Source organism: Amphiura filiformis, chromosome 3, assembly GCF_039555335.1.
Source record: "Amphiura filiformis chromosome 3, Afil_fr2py, whole genome shotgun sequence".
Taxonomy (NCBI): Eukaryota; Metazoa; Echinodermata; class Ophiuroidea; order Amphilepidida; family Amphiuridae; genus Amphiura; species Amphiura filiformis.
In genome coordinates, this window is record NC_092630.1 from 59724634 (window position 1) to 59751129 (window position 26496).

The 26496-nt window shown below is 36.0% G+C and overlaps 1 protein-coding gene across 1 annotated transcript in view; it reads left to right on the forward strand.

The window, feature by feature from the left end:
* Positions 1–26496, forward strand: part of LOC140147372 (partitioning defective 3 homolog) — a 138211-nt gene continuing 111715 nt past the window's right edge. The window contains exons 1-2 of the mRNA XM_072169149.1: positions 1–200; positions 417–837. Of these exons, the coding sequence (XP_072025250.1) occupies positions 718–837 (120 nt within the window). The 5' untranslated portion in view covers positions 1–200; positions 417–717. The remainder of the gene's footprint in view (positions 201–416; positions 838–26496) is intronic.

A 26496-nucleotide genomic window follows, 5' to 3' on the forward strand; every position in this document is an offset into this window, starting at 1 on the left:
ACGACAATTTTCGCTATGATTTCGCCTGAAACAAGCTACACGGTGATGTTGTGGCGTTAAAGAGTGCCGAAAACTAACCAAATAATTACAGTTTAGGTGTTATTTAGAGGAAATCGATTGACGGCATAAGCTTGTGTGAAGTTTATGCTATCATCCAGCAACTTTTGAAGTGTTTTACTTCCATGAAAGTGTTGTATTTGGTAAGTGTTTGTGACACTAATTTTAACTTTTCAGCCGGTAGAGCTACGTAAAGTAGTGGCGACAGAGCATTGGAAATCAGCGGTGTATCTCGGGTACGATTTCGTCGGTAGCGTCGCTTGAGATGCATTGTGTATCGTAAATATTACACGATTTTAAGAAAATTGTAATGAATTAAGTACGTCATATTTAAGATTATTTGTATCACTTCTTTGCAGGATTTGACACCTTGAAAGAAAACCAAGAATCGGAAATGTTTGGGGCATCATCTCGTAGAGAACAAGTCAGTTGGTGGTATCCCGTGTGAGATTCACGCATCAGGAATGACTCAACGGTGAAACACGCCCAAATTCCCGTGGGCAAAATTCAACTTTTTTCAACACGTGGATACTAAATTTGACAAAAATCTACAATTAAGAACCTTTGGAATTCAGTTGAAGACTTCGTAGCGAAAGTTAATGTAGAGAACAGTAAATAATCTTGACATTTTTGTGTCGGGATTGGAATATTTCTACCACAATGAAGGTTACTGTATGTTTTGGACCAGTGAAAATTGTTGTCCCATGCGGGGATGGACAAATAACGGTGCAAGAACTGATTGATAAATCAGTCGCAAGATACAGAAAAGCAACTGGAAAGGTAAGTAATAATCACCAAAGTCAATTTTATTCTGACATTATTCTTGATTTCTAATTACTAAGCAATTTTGTAGCTTGAGCAGATGGCATATTTTGCATTGAATGTTGCCCCTCCGTAAGCTGACACCTGTCAGTCTCACCTGTGTGTATGAATAGTGTCGACCTAAAGGTCATTCTCAGTGAAGATGGCAGTGAGGTAGTTTTTGGTTTGTTTATCATTGGGAAAATGTGTTATGCAGCTTCAATATTTTACAATTAGGGCCTACATGATGTTCGTTTTACATGGTGTTTTATAATAAATCAGTTATCCATTAAATGGATATTATGCATTCTTAGCAGCAAATCTCAATAAATTTTAGGCTTTTGAAAATTGAAATTCTTAAAGGAGTGTTTCGTGATCCTAGCATCCTCTTTTTATGACATTTTCAGTACATATCCACGAAAAAAGCCTATTCCCAAAATTTCAGTTGATTCCGATTTTGCGTTTGCGAGTTATGCATGATTATGTGTATTACACTGCTCCATAGACAATGCGTTGTAATTTCGTTCTGGTGCACCAGAACGAAATTCAAATTTCACGATATCTTTGCAAAACGAATTAATCTGCAAGAAATATTTTGTACATAAACATTATGTAGCCAGAGGTTTCAGTAATATAAAAATCTCAACTTTTTTTTTAGAAAAGTGGGGGGATGAGGCTGTGGATCACGAAATGCCCCTTTAAATGAATTTATAATATAAATTTATAAATTTATGCATAGTTGCATACAGTGTATGCTGATGGACCCAAAATGATGCGATATTTATGCATTTTACTTTTAAAAAGTAAAGTACATTGTACAATTCATAATTCCATTTCTATGTGATATGTTCATGATTAAAAGTTAAATGTCCATAACATTATGAGATGTTAATTAGCAGGTCTGTGCAACAGTTGGGGAACAAACCAAAAGATCGATGACGTCCTATAAACGTAACTGGTTTCGTTTAGGGGGGAGGGGGTAAAAAAACTCGATTATGTTTGTACAAAAACATCGGTCTGAAAACATGTGTCATTATTATTATTATGTCAAAATTTTCAACATTTTATTATTACGTTTCTGGCAGGGAGGGAGGGGGTCGGCTGAGAAACGAAACCAGTTACGCTTTAAAGGACGCCATCGATCTTTTGGTTTGTTCCTTAAGGGGTACTACACGTATACACCCCTGCCCAATTTCGTGCCTGTTTTTTCATTTTTCTCATTGGTGACAAGTAAGATACGTATTATAGGGCTGGAAAATTTATTTCAGCACATCAGACAACAGTTATGGAGTTACAGTAAAAAATGAGGGAAAACCAATATTTGATCAATAAATCAATAACTACTTGCCTTGAGTTGCTGAATTTCCAGTGCAGTAGTTGTAGTCCTTGCCCCTATAATACATATCTTACTTTCCAGATGTCCCCACGATATGATCGATATTACATGTTTTTCAACAAATATTCTTACTTGTGGTTGTGCACAGGAGAAAATTTAAAAATGGGAGGATGATGAATCCGCACTTTTACATTTAATTAATGTATATAAAATCATTCCATAAAACTGTTTTTTCCTCATCACATGTGCTAAATGAAAATCTGAACAATTAGTCGCATTCTAATAAGATATTTTTGTTTACAAAATCAATTAGAAACAGCAAAATGTGTCTGTTTCACCACATATGTAGATGGACTGACTGCATGTTCTTCTGGTAAAATCTAGAACTCAAGTCTAAATTATAATATTACTATTTATTATTATACATATAGTGATTCAGGGCTTCAGATTTCTGTGATATTGTATGCGATTTGAGTAAAGCAGATTCTCGCTATTGAAAGCGTAATGTATCCCATGCATGGGTATTGAATTTTAATTGAGACAAAGTGTGAATTGAATTAAGATCTTTTGATTTTGAACTTGGAAGAGTTCACACAAATTTCATAATATCGGATCCCAGTTGAGAGTTTATTATGAAACAGTCAAGTTACCACTAACCAGTGAGAAGTTTGTGGGGGTATGCATGTAAAGATGACAAGTCTACAGTGGCTGAATAGTACCATACATCCAACATTCGCAGTACCGGTACCGTACATCAATTGTATTGCAACCAAAAACGAAAGGCAATCTGATTTAATCAGATTATCTAGACAACATTGATGAAACCTTTAAACCATCCGTAAAATTTGTCAATTTATTTCAACAGGCAATCCAGCAACATTTTGAAAGGACCCATGGTCCATGATATTACTCGCTGTGATTGATGAAATTGTTGCAAGCTTACACAAAAATGGCCCCGAGGACAGTAAGGGTAAAACAGAATTTGCATGTGTGCGATTCCCATGTACCAGATATATGTTGTGATGCAACAGATGGTTTGTGGTGCATCAAGATGACCTCTTGTACCCTTAGCTAGTGGTAGCCCAATCCCTAAGTCATCTCTATGACCTGTGTAAATGCTGTGATGAGTGGAAAACCGGTTAGGGATAGTCTATTATGCATCGAGATAAAAGAGTTCCTGGCCAAGACCCCTTGGTTAAATTGTGTGTATCATGTGCGTACAGTGGGTTGATTTCATCTAAACTGATATGGGACAAAAGTGTATAGGGGATGTATGGTGTCTGCGTCATCACTCTTTCATCATTTTTGAGTTGCCATAGATTTGACCAAAGGCCACTTGTGTAGGTACATCATTTCACCATTATTTGGAGAGGATAATTTACATTGATCATCATCATCAAGAAATTTCAAGAATTGTATTCATAAGTTTACAAACAACAACCTGATCAGTAATCACTCCAGAGTGAATCACACTCATTCTTAAATAATTTTACAAAGATGCCAGTTTTCCAGAAATTTTCAAGGGGGTGATACCCCTTTAATCCTTGCCATAGCCTCTTCCCCAGTTTTGCACTTTGTTTTATTACAATTTCTACGTGCACCATAACAAAATTTACAGGAAACTTTGACATACGCCGCTGGCATCTCTGATTTCATGAAAGAATTTGAAAGAGTGAAATCTTACACCAGATATAATGGTTTTAGAAAACCCCTATTTTCAAACTTTTCCAGGCTTGAAAGGACCAAAAATGACAGTTTGAACTAAGCAGGAGTCAGCAATTTAGCTGCTACACCCTCAAATGCCCTGGTTTCCAAGGAAATCTGTCATAACCAGGGGCAACTTTTTATTGAAAATTGCCCCAGGTTTCTAATGTCTTGGCACAATCACAACAGCATAATATTCTATTTTACTCTGCATTTGCCCCAGATTGATGTGAAATTGCCCAGGCTGGTTCCAGACAATTTTCAAAAGAAGTTGTCCCTGCTTCAGAAGATCTCACTTCAATCCCTGCTAAGACTGTACCTTTTGCTATACACAGTAGTACATTTGACTTGATGTTGGCTTAAAGGCTAGTATCACCCTGTGATGTCTTTACCAGAGAACCACAATGTGAATACATTTTACATGTTTTTAGCTTTATTCGTTAATTTTGAACTACATGAATGCTGGCTATGATACAAGGAATATGAAAAATTGCAACTTTGCAATCTTTATATCCTTGTACCCCAGGATCACATCAAATTATACCCCTTCTCACATTGCCAGCAACATAGACACTGGAAATTTGTTACTTCAGTGATGAATGAAAGAATTTGTATTGTAACTAATGTATATTTGCATGTTTAAAAAGAGAGCACTTGGGGGAAACACAACACGCCATCATGCATTTTCAGTGTTTGTGGTACAATTAATTAAGTGTGTACAAATATTGGATCCAAAACATACTAATGATAAAATTGGATGCTTTACGATATATGCTATGAGTTTTTATTGATCTCGATTACGGCTCTTCAAATATTTAAAAACTCATGGCTCGACCAATGGGCTCAATCGATCCAATTTTATATTATCCGTAAGGATCAAAGTGTTGACTGGAATGACCAACACATAAAACATTTGGTGCAGGCTGCAGGGGTAGCGGTAGGTTGCTTTTTGGGGTCCCGGACCCACCAAAATAGAGTTGGGACCCCTGTTTTTAAATTTTCTGTAAGTTCAGGGGTCCCTGCAGACCCCCAGTTTTTCAATCTAGCGCTATTGCAGACATACTATTTATGCTGCATTTGTGCAACTCGGACTCACCAAACTCTACTCCGGACCCCCTACTTTTTAATTTTCTGCAAGTTCGGGGGTCCCTGCGGACACTGGAGTGTTTAGTTCTAGCGCTACCGGTATCCCTGATTTGGTGTGTTGTGTTCAAAACATTTTGTGGCCAATTTGAACACTTTTGTAAATTTATCATGATGCTCATTCAGCTCTGATAATGTTTTGTATCATAAATTGCTGTAGAATATATCTAGGGTAAGCTACTTCCAGCATTATCTGCTTTAATAGGTCAGAACCAATTTGACAAATTTCATTTGCTGATGTAATGCAAACCAGTGCTAAGGTTTTATTTAGGGGGCTTGGGTTTTCCCTTGGCCTTAAAATGACAACATTTTGACCAACCCTGCCCACCCTCACCTGACATGTGTCACCATTTTGGACAAGAGCTTTTCCTCCATCTAAGATTTGTTCTGGAAAATAAAGCTAAGATTTGTTCTGGAAAATAAAGTTTTTGTGCATTTCACTTGAAATACCATACTTCATAAAGCTAAATGCTTCAATTTTTTTCAAACTTAATTATATTGTTAGAGTTTGCTCCAATATGGGTGGAAGCTGTAAAGAATTCATGATTGGGTGAGCCTGAATAATGAGATCAAATTCAAATTAGTTAGTCTGTTGTTGCATGTTTCAGAAATTTCTGGACAAATGGTGAATTGTATGAACTTGAAGAGGAATTAAACAATGAATTCAATCTTCCATTGGGCGGCATGTATGATTGATATACTGGGTGATTGCCATGCATGTCCACTAGGTCACAGAAAGTGTGAAGTATATTTATTTTTGTTGCATAAGCATGCAGTACTCTGATGATAATTATCATAGTTGTCATACTACATTGTCATTTTGGTCAAGTTTGTTTTTTAACATCATTGGGGAAAGTTGGGAAACTGAACACAATCATGTTTAAAAGTCATTGAAACAGTATCAGGATAGAGTGTGCTTTGATCATTATCTACATAGTCAAAACTTTTTACTACCGTACCATTATATTTTTGGATATTTTTCACAAACTAAATTATAAGATGTGTGTTTGTTTAAGTGATGGTCATAACAAATGAGAATAAAAAACATCAAATGTTGTTGAAAAATGAAATGAATTTTCCTACTTTTGATACTAGTATACATGTATCACAGGTTTTTATGCCCTCCATTTGTGCAGGTAAAAACTATGTATTTCAAAACATTCATCATTCATCATTGATTGACCAAACTATATCACTACAGAAGAACATGTTGATTTCATAAATCAAGTTTTAAATGAAGTAAATTGAATCCAGTAAAGCCATTTACAGATAACTGATGATACTACATTGCCAGGAACAATATCTCCTGCTCAAGCGATTAGGGAAATCCTGAGTGTTTCCTTGTTATCAGTATCACACACAGATTACACAGGCAAATCGTAAGTGCAATGTCCAGCAATGCTGTCATCTACTGAAGATAGCACAGGAAAGTGTGTTGGATGATGCACTGAGATGTGAGGTTCTCAGGTAGTTCATCATGAGAGGCTTGAGCTTGATGATGTTGCTACTACACAGATAAGCAAGAAGATTAGGGTTATTAACCTGCCGCCAGCATAAGGGATGATTTTTTTCTCACTCCATAATAGATTTTGAAATTATATGTTTGCTGTTTACAATTGTTCCATGTATTGTATGTGCAATGTTATTTATGGAAATCGGGTGTACAAATTGTGTGTATGGGGAGGGGGTGAGAGGGGGGAAGAGATCAGACATAATGTAGGTACAGTGATTTCAAAACAAAGCACTTGTAACGTGATACGATGGAATGCTATAACAATGTACTAGATTTTTTTTTAAATGCTCGATTTTAAAAGAGCACTGACGGTGTCCTTCTACAACTTGTAGACAAGACTAAAATAAGCTGCTTTTTAATTCAGTAAAAATCAATATTTATTTAGTTGTTTGATTATCTTATTCTTAGTGAGGCTGGAGAACTTACAATTTTAAGACACCCCCGACTTACAGGTAGCACAAGTTACACCACTGCAGCAATTCAAAATTAGTATTTCACTCTAGCTGTAGTTTTCAATTTCAGGGACATAATTTGTTTCCGTATCAAATTCTGTCAATCAAGAAATGGATTCTTTGGCTTGTTCCAATGTACTAAAATACCAACATTAGAACAGTGAATGGATGCAATGAATTAGGAAGCAATTCAGTAAGCTATAATCAATAATAAGCCAATGAAGGAAGTTAGGTACATGTACAGGTTGATTTCATTGGGAAAAGTGCAAGGTTGGCATGCAGGCCTAATTTTAACTGTGAGGTGATCATTCAAGCATAATCCCGAAACAAGTTGAATGATCTTGTATGTGTCTGTCTGTGGGGATTGGTGGCGATGCGTAATTTGTGAGCATCTAATTTGCTGCCGTAGTGCATGTCAGTAACCATTGGTTTCTGGTTCAAGCCTGGGCTCATAGAACACCTGTTCTGAATTATAATATGCCATAGGCTTTATGTTGTGATCATTGCAGTGGTTCATAACAAAGAGAGCGTGAGCCAATTGCCCGAGCAACAGCCATTCTAACGTGCACTATACCAGCGAATATGAGATTCAGACTGTTGCGCAATCACATTATTTGCATCGAGAATTTTTATATCTAAAATATTGTGTTTTTTGTCCAAAAATTTTGCACTTTTCAAAAAAAAAAAACGTAGGTAAGCTTATCACATGAAATATGTCTCATCTCTGTAAACACTATCAAACACCATTTGGAGTGGGAACATGTTTCGTAAACAATGTTATTCCATCTGCGTTGCATTAATATAGGAATTGGAAACAATGAAATTTGGAAAACCTGTTCATGGAATTAGGCAGCACATTCCAATTGATATTAATTCAAATCAACTTCAAGAGTAATGTTGTGTGGCTACAGGCTAATGCAAACCCTTTCATTCATGAGGTACCTGCTTCAGGTTTTGTTTGTTTCAGTTTATTATTACAGCAAATTTATACAGCAAGTTGAATTGTGCTCTTTGTTATCACAGGTCAAGAGAACAGGTTTATATTTAACCAAGACTACAAATTATGTACATGTATGTAAATTGGGTGTTTCTAAAGGTTATTGTTTTGAAAATGATTGAAAAAAACCCATTTGCAATTGCACATGTGTAGGCCCCTACATGTACATGTAGCATTGTAGCTTAGAAATTAGAATCTACATGTAGACTTATTATCAGCATAAACAGAAGTCCCACCAATGTCAAAAATAAACTGTACAGGTAGTCGGTACATGTACTCATGAAGTATTAATACATCATCAAAATAACATATTTTGTTTGAGCACAATTCTGCCATTAAATGCGTGCAATGCTTATTCATTATTTTGGGCCATGTGCCCTTTAATATACAGATTCAAGTCTATGATCATGAATATTTAATTCCCAAACAAAGACAATATGTCCAAGTTCTATTGACTGTAAATTATTTGATTGTTGATGACAATTGTACTGAATGTAACAGGTTTGAAAAACAATCGGTGTCAAACCGAACCGTCAGAGAGTGTGTCTGTAAGGTCATTGTTGATATATCGTACAGTGAATATTTATAGAAAATAAATGTTATAGCCAGGGCTAGAAAAAAAGCATTTATTGCAAAGGAAAATAAAAGGCAAATTTCACTCCCAGCCCACACAATGTATTTGTTACAAAGCAAAATTTGCTACCAAATTCTAAAATTTCCCTCCAAATGCCAAAATTGTCTCTGAAAGGATTCCACATATTTTTCAAACCAGCTTAGTACATTGTACATTATCATTTAAAAAAAGATATATTCCGATTAAATATACCGGTACATGTTTGTTTGTTTATTTCTTGTAGTTTTGCTACCTTTAATTAATTTTTATGTTTATTTGAAAATGGTCGAATTTTTTTTTATACTTTGAATGGAAATCGACAGCCTTAATCATGCATATTAAATGTTAGATAACATGTTTGCAATTTTTACAGGACAATTATATGAATTGCCATAGATTATGATGGTATGCAGGCCTCCAGAAAATTTTCTGCTGTCTGGGAACTTAATGACAAGTGCTGAAAATTTTCTGTGAAATAACTGAAATAGGCCTATGTGCGCGGAGTGGACCTCACGAGCGCGGCGAGCGAAGTCCTAACGGCCCTCGTCCAGGGCCCGCTTAAGGGCCCTGGAAGCTCTCAGGGTTTAGATGCTCTCTCGTGCAATCTGAGCCTTATTTTGGAACAGTTTTCTATAAAAATTTACATCCTTTTTCACAAAAAAACACAACTTAAAATTTCAAAGTATTACTGTCAAAACTCAAAACAATTTTTTATTTATTTTTAAACATTTTTTTAGAAGTATTTTGCAACTTTTAAGAACCACTGGACCTATTCTGAAGGGTTAGGATTATTCACAGATAATTTGAAAAAAAAAAAATGGAAAAAAATTACAGTTTGTTATCCTTATGCAAACCATTAACTTGTGTTTTTCTTCATCTATCACATATATTATAAATGCATGGAAAACCAATGCATCTATAATATGTGATAGATGAAGAAATAAACATTAGTTAATGGTTTGCATATATACAGGATAACAAACTGTAATTTTTTCGTAATTTTTTTCTGATTTTTTTTTTTTTTTTAAATTAACTGTGAATGATCCTGAAGTTTCATAATAGGTCCAGTGGTTCTAATTAAATTATATTTTATTAAATTTTACTAAATAACAATTTTTTTTTTTTTTTTTTTTTTTGCAATTTTTTTTCTGTGACCTCTGTGACCTTTCTGGGAACGCCGTTCCCGCGTTCCCGCGGTTTTTGGAGGCCTGATGGTATGTATATAGTGGGGACACATTGCCATCAAATATCATCGCAGACATCTAGACAAATGATGAATACATCATGAGACATGAAAGTAATATTTTGACTAGTTTTACTCATAAAACAGCATCATTTATTGGAAATAGACAATTAGTACATGTAGTAGACACACTGTACTAAAAGTTACAGTCTTACACATGTACCAGAATGTGTGGTGTTTGCATTGATGAGATAGTGGTAGACACCACCTTCCCCAAGTGTTGATTTGTTGAATATTGGAAAATTGATTCCATTGTTGAAATAAGGGAAATGACATTATTTGCACAAGTCCCACAGCATATTTTAATTCAGTGCAGAGTAAATATTTGGTTGGCATTATAATATTAAGATGATGTAAATTGTGAGTGTTCCAAAATTGGTAATAATGAAAACACAGGAAATTAATTTGACTGTAGATATATATATATGCAGGTGGAATTGTTACTGAAGATGTGCGCTCTAGCTCTCCTCTAGCATTGGTTTTGTACATGTATTATCATGGAAGGAAGATTTCTTCCATGGTGTAACATTTTGGTGCCTTCAGTAGTTATGAATTTTTGTGAAATAATAGTAGAGAAGCTGTATGGTGTGCAACTATCTTTAGAGGAATTCCATCCCAGTGTGTTTGTTTATTTATATACTTGCACCTTGAGCAGTTTATCTCAAATTTGGTTATATTGTATGTCAGATGTTTAACGCCATATTGTAACATTTCCATAAAAATAGATTAGTATTTCTTTTCCATAAAATGTTGGCTTACTGTCATATGTCCCCTTTTAATTTTGAGCCGAACAACTGAGGTAAAGCAAAGAAAATTGGAATTTACTACCAGTACCAGTGTCACTACTTCAGTTTGTGCTATAATGGTACGGTCCTTTGATGTGTGTATGACCGTCCCACACGCTTTGTACGTACTGTGTTATAAATTTGACCCCAAGTTGTGAAGTATGATTTTAGTTGACAACCAATAGACATAGGTCATTCATTGATGATAGAAATATTAATGTTATTGAACTTTGTCCTGAGAGATGAGCATGCTTGAGGTCATTCTAAGATTGGGAGGAAATGGACGTGGGAACTTCATACAAATTTCTTAGTATTAAATGAAAAACACTTTCAAAGCCAGCCGTCAACTAAATAATGCACTACCATTTGACCATGCATGTTTACTAATGAGTGGAAAACAATGCCATATAAAAATGGCTAACAAATCCTGAGGGCATCTATTCAAGTAACCATGGTAACTAAGTAAGTTTTCAGCTTATACTGTTCTCACTGTATTGACAATACCCCTCTGGACAAGACCTAGACCTAGGATTTAAAGATAAATTGAATTTAACCTTACGAACCAATTTAAGACCAGATTATTCTCAATTTGTCTTGTGAACTTGGGCATGTATCGATTTCCAACCTGTACTCTAGACAATTTTGTTCAGTGTGTGCATCAAATTTTTTTTGTACCATCTTGGAAGTATAATAAATTTACATTACGACTTTTATCAATTTCCTAATGAAACACATAACAGTAAAAAAGGTGATCACCTCTTTGACTTTCCATGCATTCCTGCGTTTAGGGTCAGTTATTTTCACAACTTGTCCAACCTGATCATTTATTTAGACAAGAATCAAAAGATTCTCAAAATGCCAAGTGGTGCAAATTTTCAAAGAAACAGCTCTGAACTGTGATGCACTATGATTGGGCGGTGTCTAATGATGCGAACAGATATTTTTTGTGAGGGGTCAGGTGTTGGATGAACCTGGACTTTAGAAAAACTTTTTGAGTGGATCACCACATGGGTGTGTAGGATCTTTTTGATGATCTTTGGCCTTGTAAATTACCTTTGACTTTGTGATTTCCATATTTCCTGTTGCAGGTGAATGAAAGGCAATCACTAAGATCCACAACATGCTCAACCATCAGGGCACAGTTCTTTAACCCCAATACATTTGTACATACATTAAATGACCTTTGAAAATTTGGGGACAAAAATTAATACTCTGCAACTTGAGGTCAAATTTTGCACTATGAGTGTTTAATTGAGGTTATTGAACTATGCCATTGGGATGAGGCCATTGTGTTCCATATGAATCTCACCCTAACTTACAAAATGTATAGTACATAGAAATAGCACCAAATTGTATATCTTTTTTCAAGCTGTACATGTGTCATGTGGTGAAACTGAAGTTGTACAAATACATTGTAATTCGTTTACATCAATGCCATCAAATTGTAGTTTAAATGAGGATCAGCTCGTTTAGGTGGGAAAGGTTAGGCTTTTACCACTACGCAAGTAGACCCACATTAAGAGTGAGGGACTAGTATAAGTTGGCCTGTCTGGTCTATATTTTGTGTGTTTTAAAAAAGAAAGTAGACAAAGTAAGCCTTTAGGACTTGAATTAATAATTTGTGTTGCTTGTGACAAGATGTCATAAGAAAATTCTCGAAATAAAATATTTTGATGTTAATTTGTGATGTTGTAAGGTCTGCCGATTACGAGCTGATCAAAAGTATAGTTTTTATAGCTCTATGTAATGGGCCTACTCTTACTACAAATGTTTTATTGAAATGATCATGGATAAAAAGCATGAGACCATTTGGAACACACTTTCGGCAGTCCACGCTTTTTAATGCGTGCGTTCGAAATTCTGAAAATTGGTGAAAGCGTGGGGTTTAAACTTTTGGGTAAAAAGCGTGGAATGATATAAAGCGTGGGATTAAAATAAAAAGCGTGGGGCTTCTTCCAACTTACAGTATATTTTTATTGAATGATAAAATAATCATAGTTCCAAGAAAACTCGCCAAAACTCGCACACCATGTCGCAAGATAAAATTCCATTTGATGCAGGCCCCGATGCAGGCTAGCGCTTGTCGAGTGTCCATCGCAATGTACACAATATCCTCCCCGGAAGCCCTGCCAATACACATACGTCATATGCAAATGTCCGATTTTCCATGACATGTTATTTTTCTTTACACTGATCGTATATGAGTGATGTCATAATCATGCATAATTGATTGAGCGAAGAAGTAGGATATAGTCGCTGTCAACACAGCGCACGTCAACTTTCATGAGAAGAACAACATTTGAACGCCATAAAAGTACAGTTATTCATTAAAATGCTTATTATACAGTACAGTAGTAGTTTTTCACATATAATTTGCATTGTTCACGTAATGTATCAACTTAATGGAGAGAAAACATCGGACTCGCACGTGCGAAATAGGTGCAGAATTCGGCGTACTTGATTTACTTCAAACCATATTGCGTTTGACTTCGTCAATGTTTACAAATAGCGGAAAAAGCAAAAAGTGGTGGGGTCAAGAATTTTCAGTATAAAGGGTGCCTCCGTAAACAGCGTGGGGGTCAGGAATTTTCAGTATAAAGGGTGCCTCAATAAAAAGGGTGGGGGTAAAATAAAAGGGTGGGAGTCAAACCCCACTGCCGAGTATGTGGAATGTTTATATGAAAGTGCACTTGGGCAGATTTTTTGTAAAAAGTTGACCTAAACCCCACTTTTGTTATCATTATCACCAAAATTGTTGACATTTTGTCCCACTTTTGGACCTTTTTATTGGGGAAAGGGGAGGGGGGGGGGGTCTGCACCTCACCCCTGTGTAGTGCGTACAGGCCTGGAGACTGTGAAAGGTGCTTAAAAAGAGAATTGCTCTTCTTTTTAAAAGGCATCACATTGTTTCTGGTATGTGGGTTAGTATTGTATGTCTTGATATCAATCTAAGAATCAATGATACCAATCTATGTGAATCCATGGCTAGCTGAGGCTTAGGAATGGATCAAGTCTGGAATTTGAACCTCACAAAGAGAAAGACAAGGATTTACAGGGATGTTAGGGATCAAAAGTAGGTTACAGGGATCAACTCAGAAACATGCTCCAATTTTATTTTTCATGACACTGTCCAAATTCTGTATAAATTGAACTTGATCAGTTCCCTTGGATTGCGATTTCCAAACAGTATAGCCTGAGCAGAGGCGCCACAGAAGCGCCGAGCAGGGCCCAATACTGAGGCATGCAGCGCTAAGTTGAGAAGTGTGCCGACATCGAGGCCGGCTCTTTGCCCACCACCTCAGCATAGAATGCTTGTGGATAGTGCAGAGGCTCTTCTTTAGACTAGTGCTACATGTATTAGGCCTACATTAGGACTTCTCAAAAGTGTTTTCTTTTTTCATACCAAAAATACAGCATTTTCAAGTTTGTAACATCATTGTACATTATAATATGTCAAAAATAATTTTAAAAAAATTGAGTAAATTGTCTCATGCATAACATTATGTGTGAATTTCTGAGCTTTAGTAGACGTGGTGGAGGGAAATAATGATGCAAGTTAATTGTAAAGCTTTCTATTAAATGTTTATCAATTTATTAATTTCAACACTCGCTTGGTGTATTTTATGCATTTATATAGTGATATATGTTCAGTGATGCATCATAATTGTTTTATTACAGATGAATATTTGAGGAGTTCTTAAATTGCCTAATTATCACAGTCAACTGATGCTTCAATTAAGCGTCATCTGCTTTCTGGTTAATTATGTTTTTAAAAATTCATCAGCTTTAACACTATGCAACTGATGCTCCTAACACTCAACTCCTGTTTGTCAGTTTTCACATATGATTGAATATATAGGCCTTACAGTTTTGTAGAGCCTTCCGATCAAAAGCCACCATACTGACAAGCTTTTGTATTCAATGGTGTTAACAGTTGAATAATTTAGACATGTCTGACTTCCAGGTGCCCCAGTAATAGTTTGAATGGGATATAGTGCACTATAGACCTACATTGCAGATGGAATTGTGTAGAGAGTAGAATATACAATAAGCCATGTTCACATGTACAGTATAGATCAAGTTAAGCTTCCAGCATAAGATAGTGAAAATACCAGTTATGATACTTATTTTGATTTGTTTCCTGTGTCTCAAATTAGCTAACCCTAACCGTTCCCATGGCTTTTTGGCTATTTGTAGGGAAAGAAGAGATGAAAAAGGAGAGAAGATGAACAAAGAAGTCATTTTGTACCCACAGGATTCGAACCTCAGACCCCTCGCATGCCACACAGAAGATCAGCCTCTAGCCACTGGGGTTACGCTGGCCCGCCAGCTTATTCCCTGACTTAGGCTGATTAAGCGCCATTGCATCACATGGAATTCATGCACAAGCAGTGGTTTTAACAGTGAGCTCTGGTTGGGTTAGGGTTAAAATTAAAATGCAAACCATTGTGTTTGCCTTTTCATCTACAATGTATCCAATATTATAAATGCACGGAAAACCAATGCATCTATTTAATATGTGAAACCAAACAAAATGATCCATGTGTGAACAGCCACCAACTCCAAAGTCAAAGCCGAGATTTTGCATTATTTGTGAATGATATATTTGGAAAGGTACAACTCTTTTCACAAGTGGTGATTGATGATAGGCCTACAGACACAGGTGAAGTTCATGGTAAGGTTTCATTCACATACATGGCATGGCATGTCTACATGTCTTATGTCAATGGATCCACCCAGATCTTACCACAACAACATTGAATAAACTATTCATGCATGTGACATCAAACATGTCAATTTGTCACTTCTTAAATGTCTCAAACTATTCACAGTAATTAGTGAGTCTGGGCTTCATTGCAGCGATATTGCGGACAGGTGAATTGCAACAATTTTGTTGTACTTTGGTGAAGTAATCAATCAGTGCAATTCAAGAAGTCATGTAGCAATGGGATTTGAGCTATTGTTGAGACAAAATATATAACAAATGCTGGAGTTCAAAGACATGTTACAGACAGTGTATGAATGGACAACCTGTCTGGTATGTTAATTTTCAAAAAGGGTTCATTCTACTTAGTAAGTCCTATTGACATGTTCAATGAGTACAATTGGAAACACACATTTCTTTTATTTGCGGAGTACTATATTTGCATATTATTTAATTTATCTGTGCGGAACATCAAAGGATCATTCTCCCACACATGGTCTATTTAGTGAAACTGTTACTATGTTAAGATTTTCATGTTAAATGGCAGTTCATGACATGGTTCCAACCCTGGTTCCAACCCGGGTTCCAACCACATATCAGCAGGTATTGAAGTATGATTCTTTGTACTGGTACCAACACATAGAATTGAAGTGACATATTTTACTGGTAGAAATGTGTGAGAAACACAGTGTGAATGTACTTGATATGACTTGGAAGTGAAATGTCCACCAACTATTAACTATGAGCAGAACACAGTATGAATTTATGTTAGTTATTATCTTTGTCAGAACCTGGTAGTCAGTTAAAAGTACTAAGTAGGGCCTGCATTTTTTTTGTGTGTGTGTTTTCAATCAGTGTAACAGCTAGACCCAAACAATCAGGGTCCTCTGGTCGGATTCTGTGTCCCTGCACTTCATGCAAGACTGGGTACTCGTGCTCATTGAAAATTTCACGAAATATGGGGTGGTTTATGCTGAAGAAATGCAATTTACACAAAAATGAGAATTTTTAAAAACACATTTGCGAAATTATAAAAATGGGTGTTCATACATACATGAATCAAGTAGTATAAATGTGTCAATTATTCATCATACTCATGATATTGCTCGAAATTCTTATTTTGAGAAACAAAAATTCTCAGTGTCTGCACTTGTCGCACACGTTTCAGTCAAAAAATGGTCAAAAATAGTGTTGAAGGGCAAACAAATTGTGAAATTGCCATAAAAAGCGGTGTCTTCACTCTGAAAATTACATGAAATGATATGCAAAAGCGGGGAAAGGGGGGTGCTTTCAAAGTTTTTCGACCAGCATGAGTACCAGTAAATACTGCTGGGCCCAGGGTTAAGATCTTAAATTTTTTCTGTCTTTATTTCTAAAGTATTCAGTGTGGTGCTTCTCTGGATCTTTCTTAAGTCCGATCCTGATTCCACTTCGCAGCACGATAAAATGCTTTTCAAACATTGCAGCATCGCGCGATGAAATTAAAATGTATGTTGCGATATTTGAAAAGCATGTGGGGTCTGCATCTCCTTTTAAGGTCATTCTACCAACCTTGATTTTCCAGCAGCCAATCACAGGTGTGCACGGCTGCAATATCGCAGGGCGATGCGAAAAAGTTCCATCACAGACCGAAATTTCCAAAGCGCGATAAGAATTTTCACCATTGAGCTCGTAAAAACCTGGCTCAGATTACAGTTTTTATAGCATCGCAGCGCGCTGCAATGTGGAGTCAGGATTGGGCTTAAGCAGGGAAGTGAGATCACCCCTAAACATTGGTGAAAACAAGCTGCATGATGGGTAAAGAAGGACGGCACCCAGTCAGTGGCAGCACCAGGAATTTTTTGGGGAGGTTCATTGAGGGGCAAAGTGAATTTCAGGGGGGCAAAAACAACAAATTTTGCGCAAAATTGCTGAAAAAAGTAGAAATTTTCGTAATTTCGGGTTTTTACTGGAGGGCAACAGGGGGACAAGAGTTCTGACTGCACCCCCTCCCCGTGGTGCCGCCACTGCACACAGTTGCATACCAAAGCAAATGTGTTGTTGGGCTAAACAACTTTGTAGCACAGTGAAATTGAAAGAAATGCCAAATATACAGGCAATATGAAATTGCCCAACAAATACACACAATACAGAAAAATGAATGCCAAAAAATACACTGAATGCAGTACAGAAATATCGTACTCTTTTAATATTACTGGTATGTTTGAATTTAAAATACTGTTGGGTCAAGGGCACATTCTCATACATTTTTATGTTGTGATAGACTTGGGCAAGAATTGTATTGCCTTCATGATATAAAAAAGCACTTTGTGACAATGAATTCACCAGAGCTGAATTCTGTTCAACTGGAGCAAGCATAGTGAAAAATGTATTAAAGCTTATTGGGAAAAAATTGTGGCACACAGCTAAAAAAACAAAGGGCAAAATTCATTTTAATGTTTAAAATGCAAACTGTAGTTGGTTTAAAATCTGTGCACCATGTGCATTGGGGCATACATTTAGAAAAACATGAAGTGCTAATAAGGGTACACACACTATATTTGCATACAGTGTAAAACTTAAAAATAAAAAAATATTTAAAGAAATTAAAGATGTTTTGGGGTAATATCAATTAGTAGGCCTACATAAAAATATAAAAAAGAAAATGTCAATGCATCATCTTATTGGGAGATAGTACACTGCTCATAAAATCTACCAATCTACCCCTGAATGTTTTTTTTTACAGGTTAAAAAATATCTGTGTATTGAGTATGTATATGTCGGTAATAATAACAGTCGATCCATTTTTGTATAGTTTCAGCACATTTTTCAGTATCTCCAATGGCAGCTCAAAAGCCTAGACTTTTTGCCCCCTGAATCCTATGTCTGGGTTCCTCTTTATGCATCACATACACTATGGACCACAATGGCCTCATCCCAATGGCATAGTACCGTATTGGTCCGAGTATAGTCCCACCCGTTTTTTATGTGAAAATTTTTCACAATTGGGGGTGGGATTATACTTTATTTCAAAAAAAAAAAAAAATTTTTTTTTTTTTTTTTTTTTTTTTTTTAAGTTTTTTTTCTTTTCCAGTTTTGGAGTGTCCCTGGACCTAGACCTAGATGCTAGGATCATTCATGGTTGACCTAAAAAAAAAAAAAAAAAAAAAAATTTCAAGATATTTTGTATATTTTAATATGAAAATTGATATTTGTTTTCATGTCATACTTATTAATGATTTCAAAATGCATTCAAATTCAATGCATTTTGAAATCATTAATAGAGTATGACATGAATACAAATTATCAATTTTCATATTAAAAATACAAAATATCTTGAATTTTTTTTAATTTTTTTTTTTTTTTAGGTCAACCATGAATGATCCTAGCATCTAGGTCTAGGTCCAGGGACACTCCAAAACCGAAAAAATAAACTTAAAAAATTTTTTTTTTTTTTTTTTACAATTTCTGAAATTTTTCAAAAATGGGGGTGGGATTATACTGAGCGTGGGACTATACTCGGACGAATACGGTAATAATAATAACCTCAATTAAACAACCATAGTGCAAAATTTGACCTCAAGTTACAGAGTATGAGTTTTTGTCCCCAAATTTTCGAAGGTCATTCAATGTATGTACAAATGTATTGGGGTTAAAGAACTGTGCCCTGATGGTTGAGCATGTTGTGGATCTTAGTGATAGGCCTACTATCTTATTCACCTTTGTGCTATATTTGCACTCCTCCATCTTGGTGGTAAGGCCCTTTACATATATGATTCTTAGTTTCCGATGAAATATTTAATTATTACATTTTATTTACCTATTTCGCATTTTTCCTGTGAAAACTGATTTTTTTTTTCTGAATTGGGAGTGTTTGTCATCTGCCCCGATCAGCTTCAAAATAGTAGTCGTTGTAATGTACAATCCAGTCGGTCTTGTAATAAAATATAAGTTGGTTAAAACTTAAGATGCTATAGGCCTATACATGTAGTATAACCGTGATGCGTAAGACAGTTTTGTGTTTGACACATACGTCTTGAATAGAGATTTCGATGGTTATTAAGATTTTTGTGTAAATTGCTTATAATATCAAGTTGTGTAGTCCATGTCAAATATGGTAGGTGTACTTACATGTATTCTACAAATTCATAAAAATAAACAAACTATAGCATGCACTATTAATTTATGCCTGGGAATTTAGCAGTGGCGTAACTAGGGTTGGTAGCGCCCGGGGCAAGAAACAAAATTGGCGCCCCTACCCCACACCCGAGAATATCTTAGACGCGGGCAGTGGCGTAGCTAGGGGTTGTGGCACACAGGGCTAAGGATACATAATGGCGCCCCCCCCCCATTCTTGCAACAATTGCCCGCGGAGCGCGCAAAAGTTTGGACAAATAAGGCCTACCACTATTTAAAGAAGTTGAATATCGGTCTTAAAATGTTCTTGCAATTGATTTCGGGCTGAACTGCGCGTGAAGCGCACGAACACTTTGACTTTCATCGCTTGAGGGGCGAGAATCGATGCTGAATTGAAATCAATTTGGCGCCTTTAAGGGTGGCGCCTGGTCATGTTGCCCCTCCCTGCCCCCGGTAGTTACGCCACTGGAATTTAGGGCAAATGCCTACTTCTTGTTACAAATTCATTAAAATAAATAAAATAGAAAAGTAAAGCCTGGTGCATTACGTTTAGACAGTAGTGGTGCTAAGACAGCAAAATATTGGCCCTATCACTTGCTAACTGCTAATTTTGCCTCAGATAATTAGCCTTTTCGAGATATGGCGGACACAATAGGATGGTGCTGCACAAAGTGGGTAAAGTCTTTTGAATTTACCAGGTTTTACCCAGATTGAAGACTGCCATTCTTCGAAAAGGCTAAAGGCCTTAAATCATGCTTTAGAATGTCAGGATAGGTTCCAATGGAAATGCACAGCAAAACATTTGGGCAGAACCCAGCAAATAAAAAGAGTTTGAATCTATATAATGATGTGTGCTGATGCATTTTGGTGATGGGTTTACCTCTGAAGAACTGAAGCACCTGTAGATGATTACTAAACCAAATACTATAGATTTTAAGGAAGACAAGTTAATATTATTTAATATCTTCGAATGTGAGCTTGAATATAGGCCTATATGATTACATTTATTTGTGCTTTTGGTAAAGTTAAAATGTATTGTATTCATCCTTGAAAAAGCCTTACAAAAATGACCCATTTGGGTTAGGCCAAAGGATTATGTACATGCTTTTTAAATTCATGTGGACTTACGTTGGGAGTCGTTGATACTATTTTACCATGTTTAATGTTGGCTTTAAATGTTCTTTTATAATGCTTTTATGTGTTTCAAGGGTTCACTCAAGACTTATCCCATTGCAGGCCTCTAAATCCTCTAAAGCTGTTCCACTTACCCACAGGGGTGAGATTTGGGTATCCAAATCTGAAGGAACATCATCTCACAGTCAAAACAACTCCAGTGTTGAAGCAAATCCTTTGTATAATGCATTGTCATGCAAATAAGAGAGGAATATTAAAGCAAAGTAACTGGTAACTGTTAGATGCAGCAGCTTGTAACCACAGGTCTGAAGTTGAATGGTTGAATGTATAGTTCAATGGTAAACCACAATACATTTATGTATTTTTACAGTATAATTTACTAAATTTCAACATAGTCACATGGTTGCCAAAGTAACCCAAAATATTTGAAAGTCCAATTTGAATTTAGTAAATGTCCCATGACTGGAAACGTATTGCCACATCACTGGAAAATGGCCACTTCTATTTCTCTTTAGGGCTAGAACTAAAAACCGTGTAAATTTGAGTTATTTCAGTTGAATTTTGCCATAAAAATAAATTATCATCAAGATTTGAAAAACAATTTTGGATAAGATTCACAGAAAATCAAACAATTTTAGACCAATTTTGTTTCAAAAGTGCCCTTGAAAATTGTTCCATCTTCGGACATTTTCGTTGAATCGTACAACATTACTTGCTTCAGAATATTTTTATAGAACAAATCCAGAATATTGTAATAGTAAGATTGTATTGTTTCATTTGCCGTCATCTGTCATTACGTTTTGAATCTGATCAATCAGTGCATAATAATCAAGCTAAGTAATAATTGTCCTGCTGATATATCATCTTTTTTGCAAAAAATACACTAGGCTATCAGCTGGAGAAATTGCAAGCGATTGATGAGCATCTTGCCAATGTTAATTGTTACACACCCTTGTGACTCACCATGCTAGCTACGCTGATTAGAAGTGCGGAGAAAGTTGTAGCAGTATTTTGTAACTCAGTGCTTTATAGAATATAAAGTCACTATGAACCACACTAGCAATGTATTGTGGTTCTTGTGGTAAAGGGGTTATTCATACCATGTAATTCAATAACATCAGTTCAACAGTATATAATAGCTCAAGAGTAAACCTCAAGTTGTGTAATATGGATTTTGGTACTCAAGATGCTGTTATATTTAAAGGTTATTTAGGATCGAAAAACTGTCCAGACAGATGAGCGTATTTTGTATCATGTTGAGTAGGGAAACATTAATGCATAGAGAAATATTAATGCATTTTAGTGCTTCTATGAAGCACGTGCTGTACATGTTGAAAACACATTCTTCTATCAATGTGTTTATACCATGCAAAAAGAAACTGATCTAAAAGATGAATATATTTCTATTTCTGTAGCAGAATGAATCCTTGATGCATCTCTCATCTGGCCTGGCCATCACAGATCTCAGATACATACATGTATACATGTAGGTTTACTGTAAAAGTGATCAGTTTATGTGATTTAATTTTCACTCTGAAACAATTTCAATAAAAACTAGACTAAGCTGTGGTCTAACCCACGAACACAGCCGTGTTGTTACCCCTAATGACCTTTGACCCCAAAATATATGAAAACGCCATAGACATTGGCTAATGTCAATGCATGGGTGCATGTGGCACCACTTTGCTATGTTACTTGTGGCAGAAGGGGCATTTTGAAGGTTTTTCGTCTCAGACCGAAGTGACCCCTTAATGACATTTGACCCCAAATAAAAAATACCACATATGAATTGAGTACCCACAATTCATGTGTGAATATACCGCTACTGTCCTATGTTTTTCTTAGCAAATAAAAAATTTTGACGGTTTTTCGCTTTATACCCGAAAGTGACCCCTTAATGACGTTTGCCCCAAAAAAAAAAAATACCACATATGAATTGGGTATCCACAATTCATGTGTGAACATACCGTTACTGTCCTATGTTTTTCTTAGCAAATAAAAATTTTGACGGTTTTTCGCTTTTATACCGAAGTGACCCTTAATGACCTTTGACCCCAAATCTGTGAGGACCCCATAGACACTGGATAATAACAATGCATGTATGCAAGTGGTGTTACTGTCCTACGTAATTTGTGGGAGAAGAAGCATTTTAAAGGTATTTCGCTTTGTACCGGAAGTGGCCCCTTAATGACCTTTTGACCCTAAATACAAAAATACCACATATACACAGGGTAATTACAATTTATGTGTGAACATACCGTTACTGTCCTATGTTTTTGTTAGCAAATAAAAATTTTTGAAGGTTTTTCGCTTTATACCGGAAGTGACCCCTTAATGACCTTTGACCCCAAATCTGTGAGGACCCCATAGACACTGGGTAATAGTAATGCATGTGTGCAAGTGGGGTCACCGTCATACGTGATCTGGAGGAGAAGAAGCATTTTGAGTTGAAATCACGCTTTTGACCCCTATGACCCCTGCGTGACCTTTGACCCCACGAGTTTCATATGACATGTAGGGGCATGGTCAATGATGGTTGTGACCAAGTTAGGTCAAAATCGGCGTAAGCATGTAAGTGCTAGAGCAAATGTAGTGGTCGGCAGAAAGAAGAAAGAAGAAAGAAAGAAGAAAGAAGAAAGAACCTGTAAGAAAAAAGACACAGCCGTGACTAACGTCACGGCTGTGTAATTCCTGTTTGTAATTTTACTATTTATAAGTTTCAAGTTTTCTGCATATAAATCTTGTGTATTTTTGTGCAAGCTTAGAAGACTTGAAACTAATAGCAATGTACGTTGTACTTAGTCTGAAGAATCTATATTATGAACACTGATCAAATCCGTCATTTCCGAATTGGCCCGATTTTGGCTTTACCCGATCCAAATCGGAATTGGGGGAAATTCCTTCATTTGCAGACCTATTGGTTGATTTTATTGTGATCAAGCAGAAATCTGTTATTAGGCTTCAAACTTATTCAGGACAGCAATTAGCTAATAATATGGTGTTTATCAGATGCAGGTGATTTCCTTGTTTTTAACTACGTAAAAAAATTGATGTTTTACTGGGATGCAGACAACCCTATTCTTCGTATGGTAAGAAACCTCATTCTGAAATAATGTAGATCGTTTACGTTCTGAAATAATGTAGATCGTTTACGTTGTTAGCCTTACAAACTTTCCAAACTACCCAATTTATAATAGATGCTCAATTAACAATAAAACTAGATCTTGTAATAATTTTTAAAAAAATTAGGTCAGTCAGATAATAGACAATCGTATTGTTACCATTTTAGCTCAGACAATTATACTCATCGGTACTTTCAATCAGATGAACTACATAATTTACATTCTAAAAAAGGGCTGTGAACTTGAAGGTGTCCATGTTCACGGATTGTGCTTTTGATAAAATGTGTGATGTGGTATGTGAATGCATACTGCCCGTGAAAATGGGGATATGTCATGCATGTTGTCCATGAGCATTGTTTTCTTTGAGACTTCTACACAAGGGTCACTTAAGTATGCGGATCCTAAATCGGTTGGTATCTTTAAATAGAATAGTGTTATGGTGTATGTGGAGCATCACAACCCCAGTGACATTTTGGTCTACATACAAGTGCTGATATAGTCATTTATAACTAAATTGGTCAATGTATTCAATTTAATGCAACAATTGATTCTGATTATCTCCTCAATAATTCGGTCAGTTAAATGCACTTCTTTAAAACAATTTTAATACAATGGGAATGGTCGTGTGTCTTGAGCTCGCCACCAAAAAAAGGTGGCGATGTTACATTTTGCCAAAGTCGACTCAAAACAAATGATGATATCTCTGTCAAGCAAGAAGGTATTGTCATGCTTGTGGTCTCATTTATTGCTAAATAAAATGCACTTTCAACCCTGTAAAAAGAAATACTTGAACTTTTTAATACTGACAGTGTACTTCATAGAATTCAGAATGGGCAGGGTGGCGGTGGTGGGGGTTGTGGTGGTGGGGATGTGGTACACACAAACTCTATGGGATTGGTATTTTTAGTGCGTAATCTGCTGCTGTAAAGGCTGTAAATTGCATTTGGACTCTATTTAGCATCTAAAACACTCATGGCCTTACAGCTAAACAATTCTACTAATTGTTTTTAATAATTTATGATTGGTTTAGTCTAGAAAATACAAACTTTTCCATACAAAACTACCCGTTGCCATATTAAACACTGTTAGTAAGTAATGCAGATGTCTTCAAAATCTAAAAGTTACTGTAAAATTTTAATTACTTATTCTATCATAGTCAAAGTATAGATTTTCTGAAGGGAAATTTGACGAGGAATCTAAATATGGACATATTTTTTCTGTATGGGTTAAGGGGAAAATGTTTATGGGGTCAGTCCATGTCGAAACAGATTGAGTGTACACCCACCCTCTTGAATTTTGCTCTCCTTTGGCTCAGGGGTACCTTTCATGGATCCCTAAGTAAAAACAAAAGAAAAAAATTCAAATTCCATTTCGCTTATGAATGGCGGCAATCAAAGTTTGGCGACCTCGACCAAAATTGTGAATTTAAGGGTCCAAATGACAAAGTGCTCTCTTTGAGGGGCACTTTCTTCTTAATTGAATCAGTTGTGATCCTCTTTTTGAATGTGGTCACTCACTGGCTGTGTCTGAAATACCTAATGCCAAAAAGATAGATTTCGAATTTCGTTTAGGATTTCAGAGGGGGTCAAAATCAGCACTTCGTACTGTTCAATCAAATTACCTTGATTTTGAAGGACCCATGATAATGTCACAGTGCACTTATAGGTCCTAATTATGTTCAGAATGGATTAACCATATGCCAATGTCTATGAGCAATTAAAAAAAAGAGAAATTTCTAGACCCCTACAGAATTTTAGGCCACCCCTAAAGTGGTTCAGCCACAAATGGCGCTTAAAGTCGGCAAATTTTGACCCCTAATAACTTTAGGTGTACACCAGATATGAATTTCTAGTCTTTTGCATCTGAAAGAATGTAGTTTAATGTTACTAGGAACATAAGATTTGTTTTGTATTTTTGTGTTTTAGTATTGTTGACGCTTTCAAAAATAGTCATTTTGCCTAACATACCATGCATACAGGATACGGTACAAAATGCCAATTTTAGTATGATATTTTTTTATATTTTTGATCACTTTATAGCCATTTGTATTATTTATCCTGATTTTTCAAGTTGCTCTTGAGTCAAGTAATAAGAAAAAACTACTTTCTAATCCTCTGTATGGATTTTTTATAAGGGGTCAAAATGCACTTCCTGGCAACGATGCACATGCAAAGTACAGGTTATGGGGGTCAAATTTTCAGAATGCTCCCAATTATGTCAAGTAATATATCAAATTACTCGTATGGTCAAAAAGATACCAAAAATGTATAGTTTGTTATGTGTCAGACCTTTCAGGAGGGCGCTCTGACGAAATATGTTCATAGGTCAACGACCTTTTTGATAGTATCCAAAAAAAAAAAAATACAAAACAAATCTTATGTTCCTAGTAACATTAGACTACATTCTTTCAGATGCAAAAGACTAGAAATTCATATCTGGTGTACACCTAAAGTTATTAGGTGTCAAAATTGCCGATTTTAAGCGCCATTTGTGGCTGAACCACTTTAGGGCGGCCTAAAATTCTGTAGGGGTCTAGAAATTTCTTTTTTGAATTGCTCATAGACATTGGCACATGGTTAATCCATTCTGAACATAATTAGGACCTATAAGTGCACTGTGGCATTATCATGGGTCCTTCAAAATCAAAGATAATTTGATTGAACAGTATGAAGTGCTGATTTTGACCCCCTCTGAAATCCCAACCAAATTCAAATCAATCTTTTTGGCATTAGGCATTTCAGACACAGCCAGTGAGTGACCACATTCAAAAAGAGG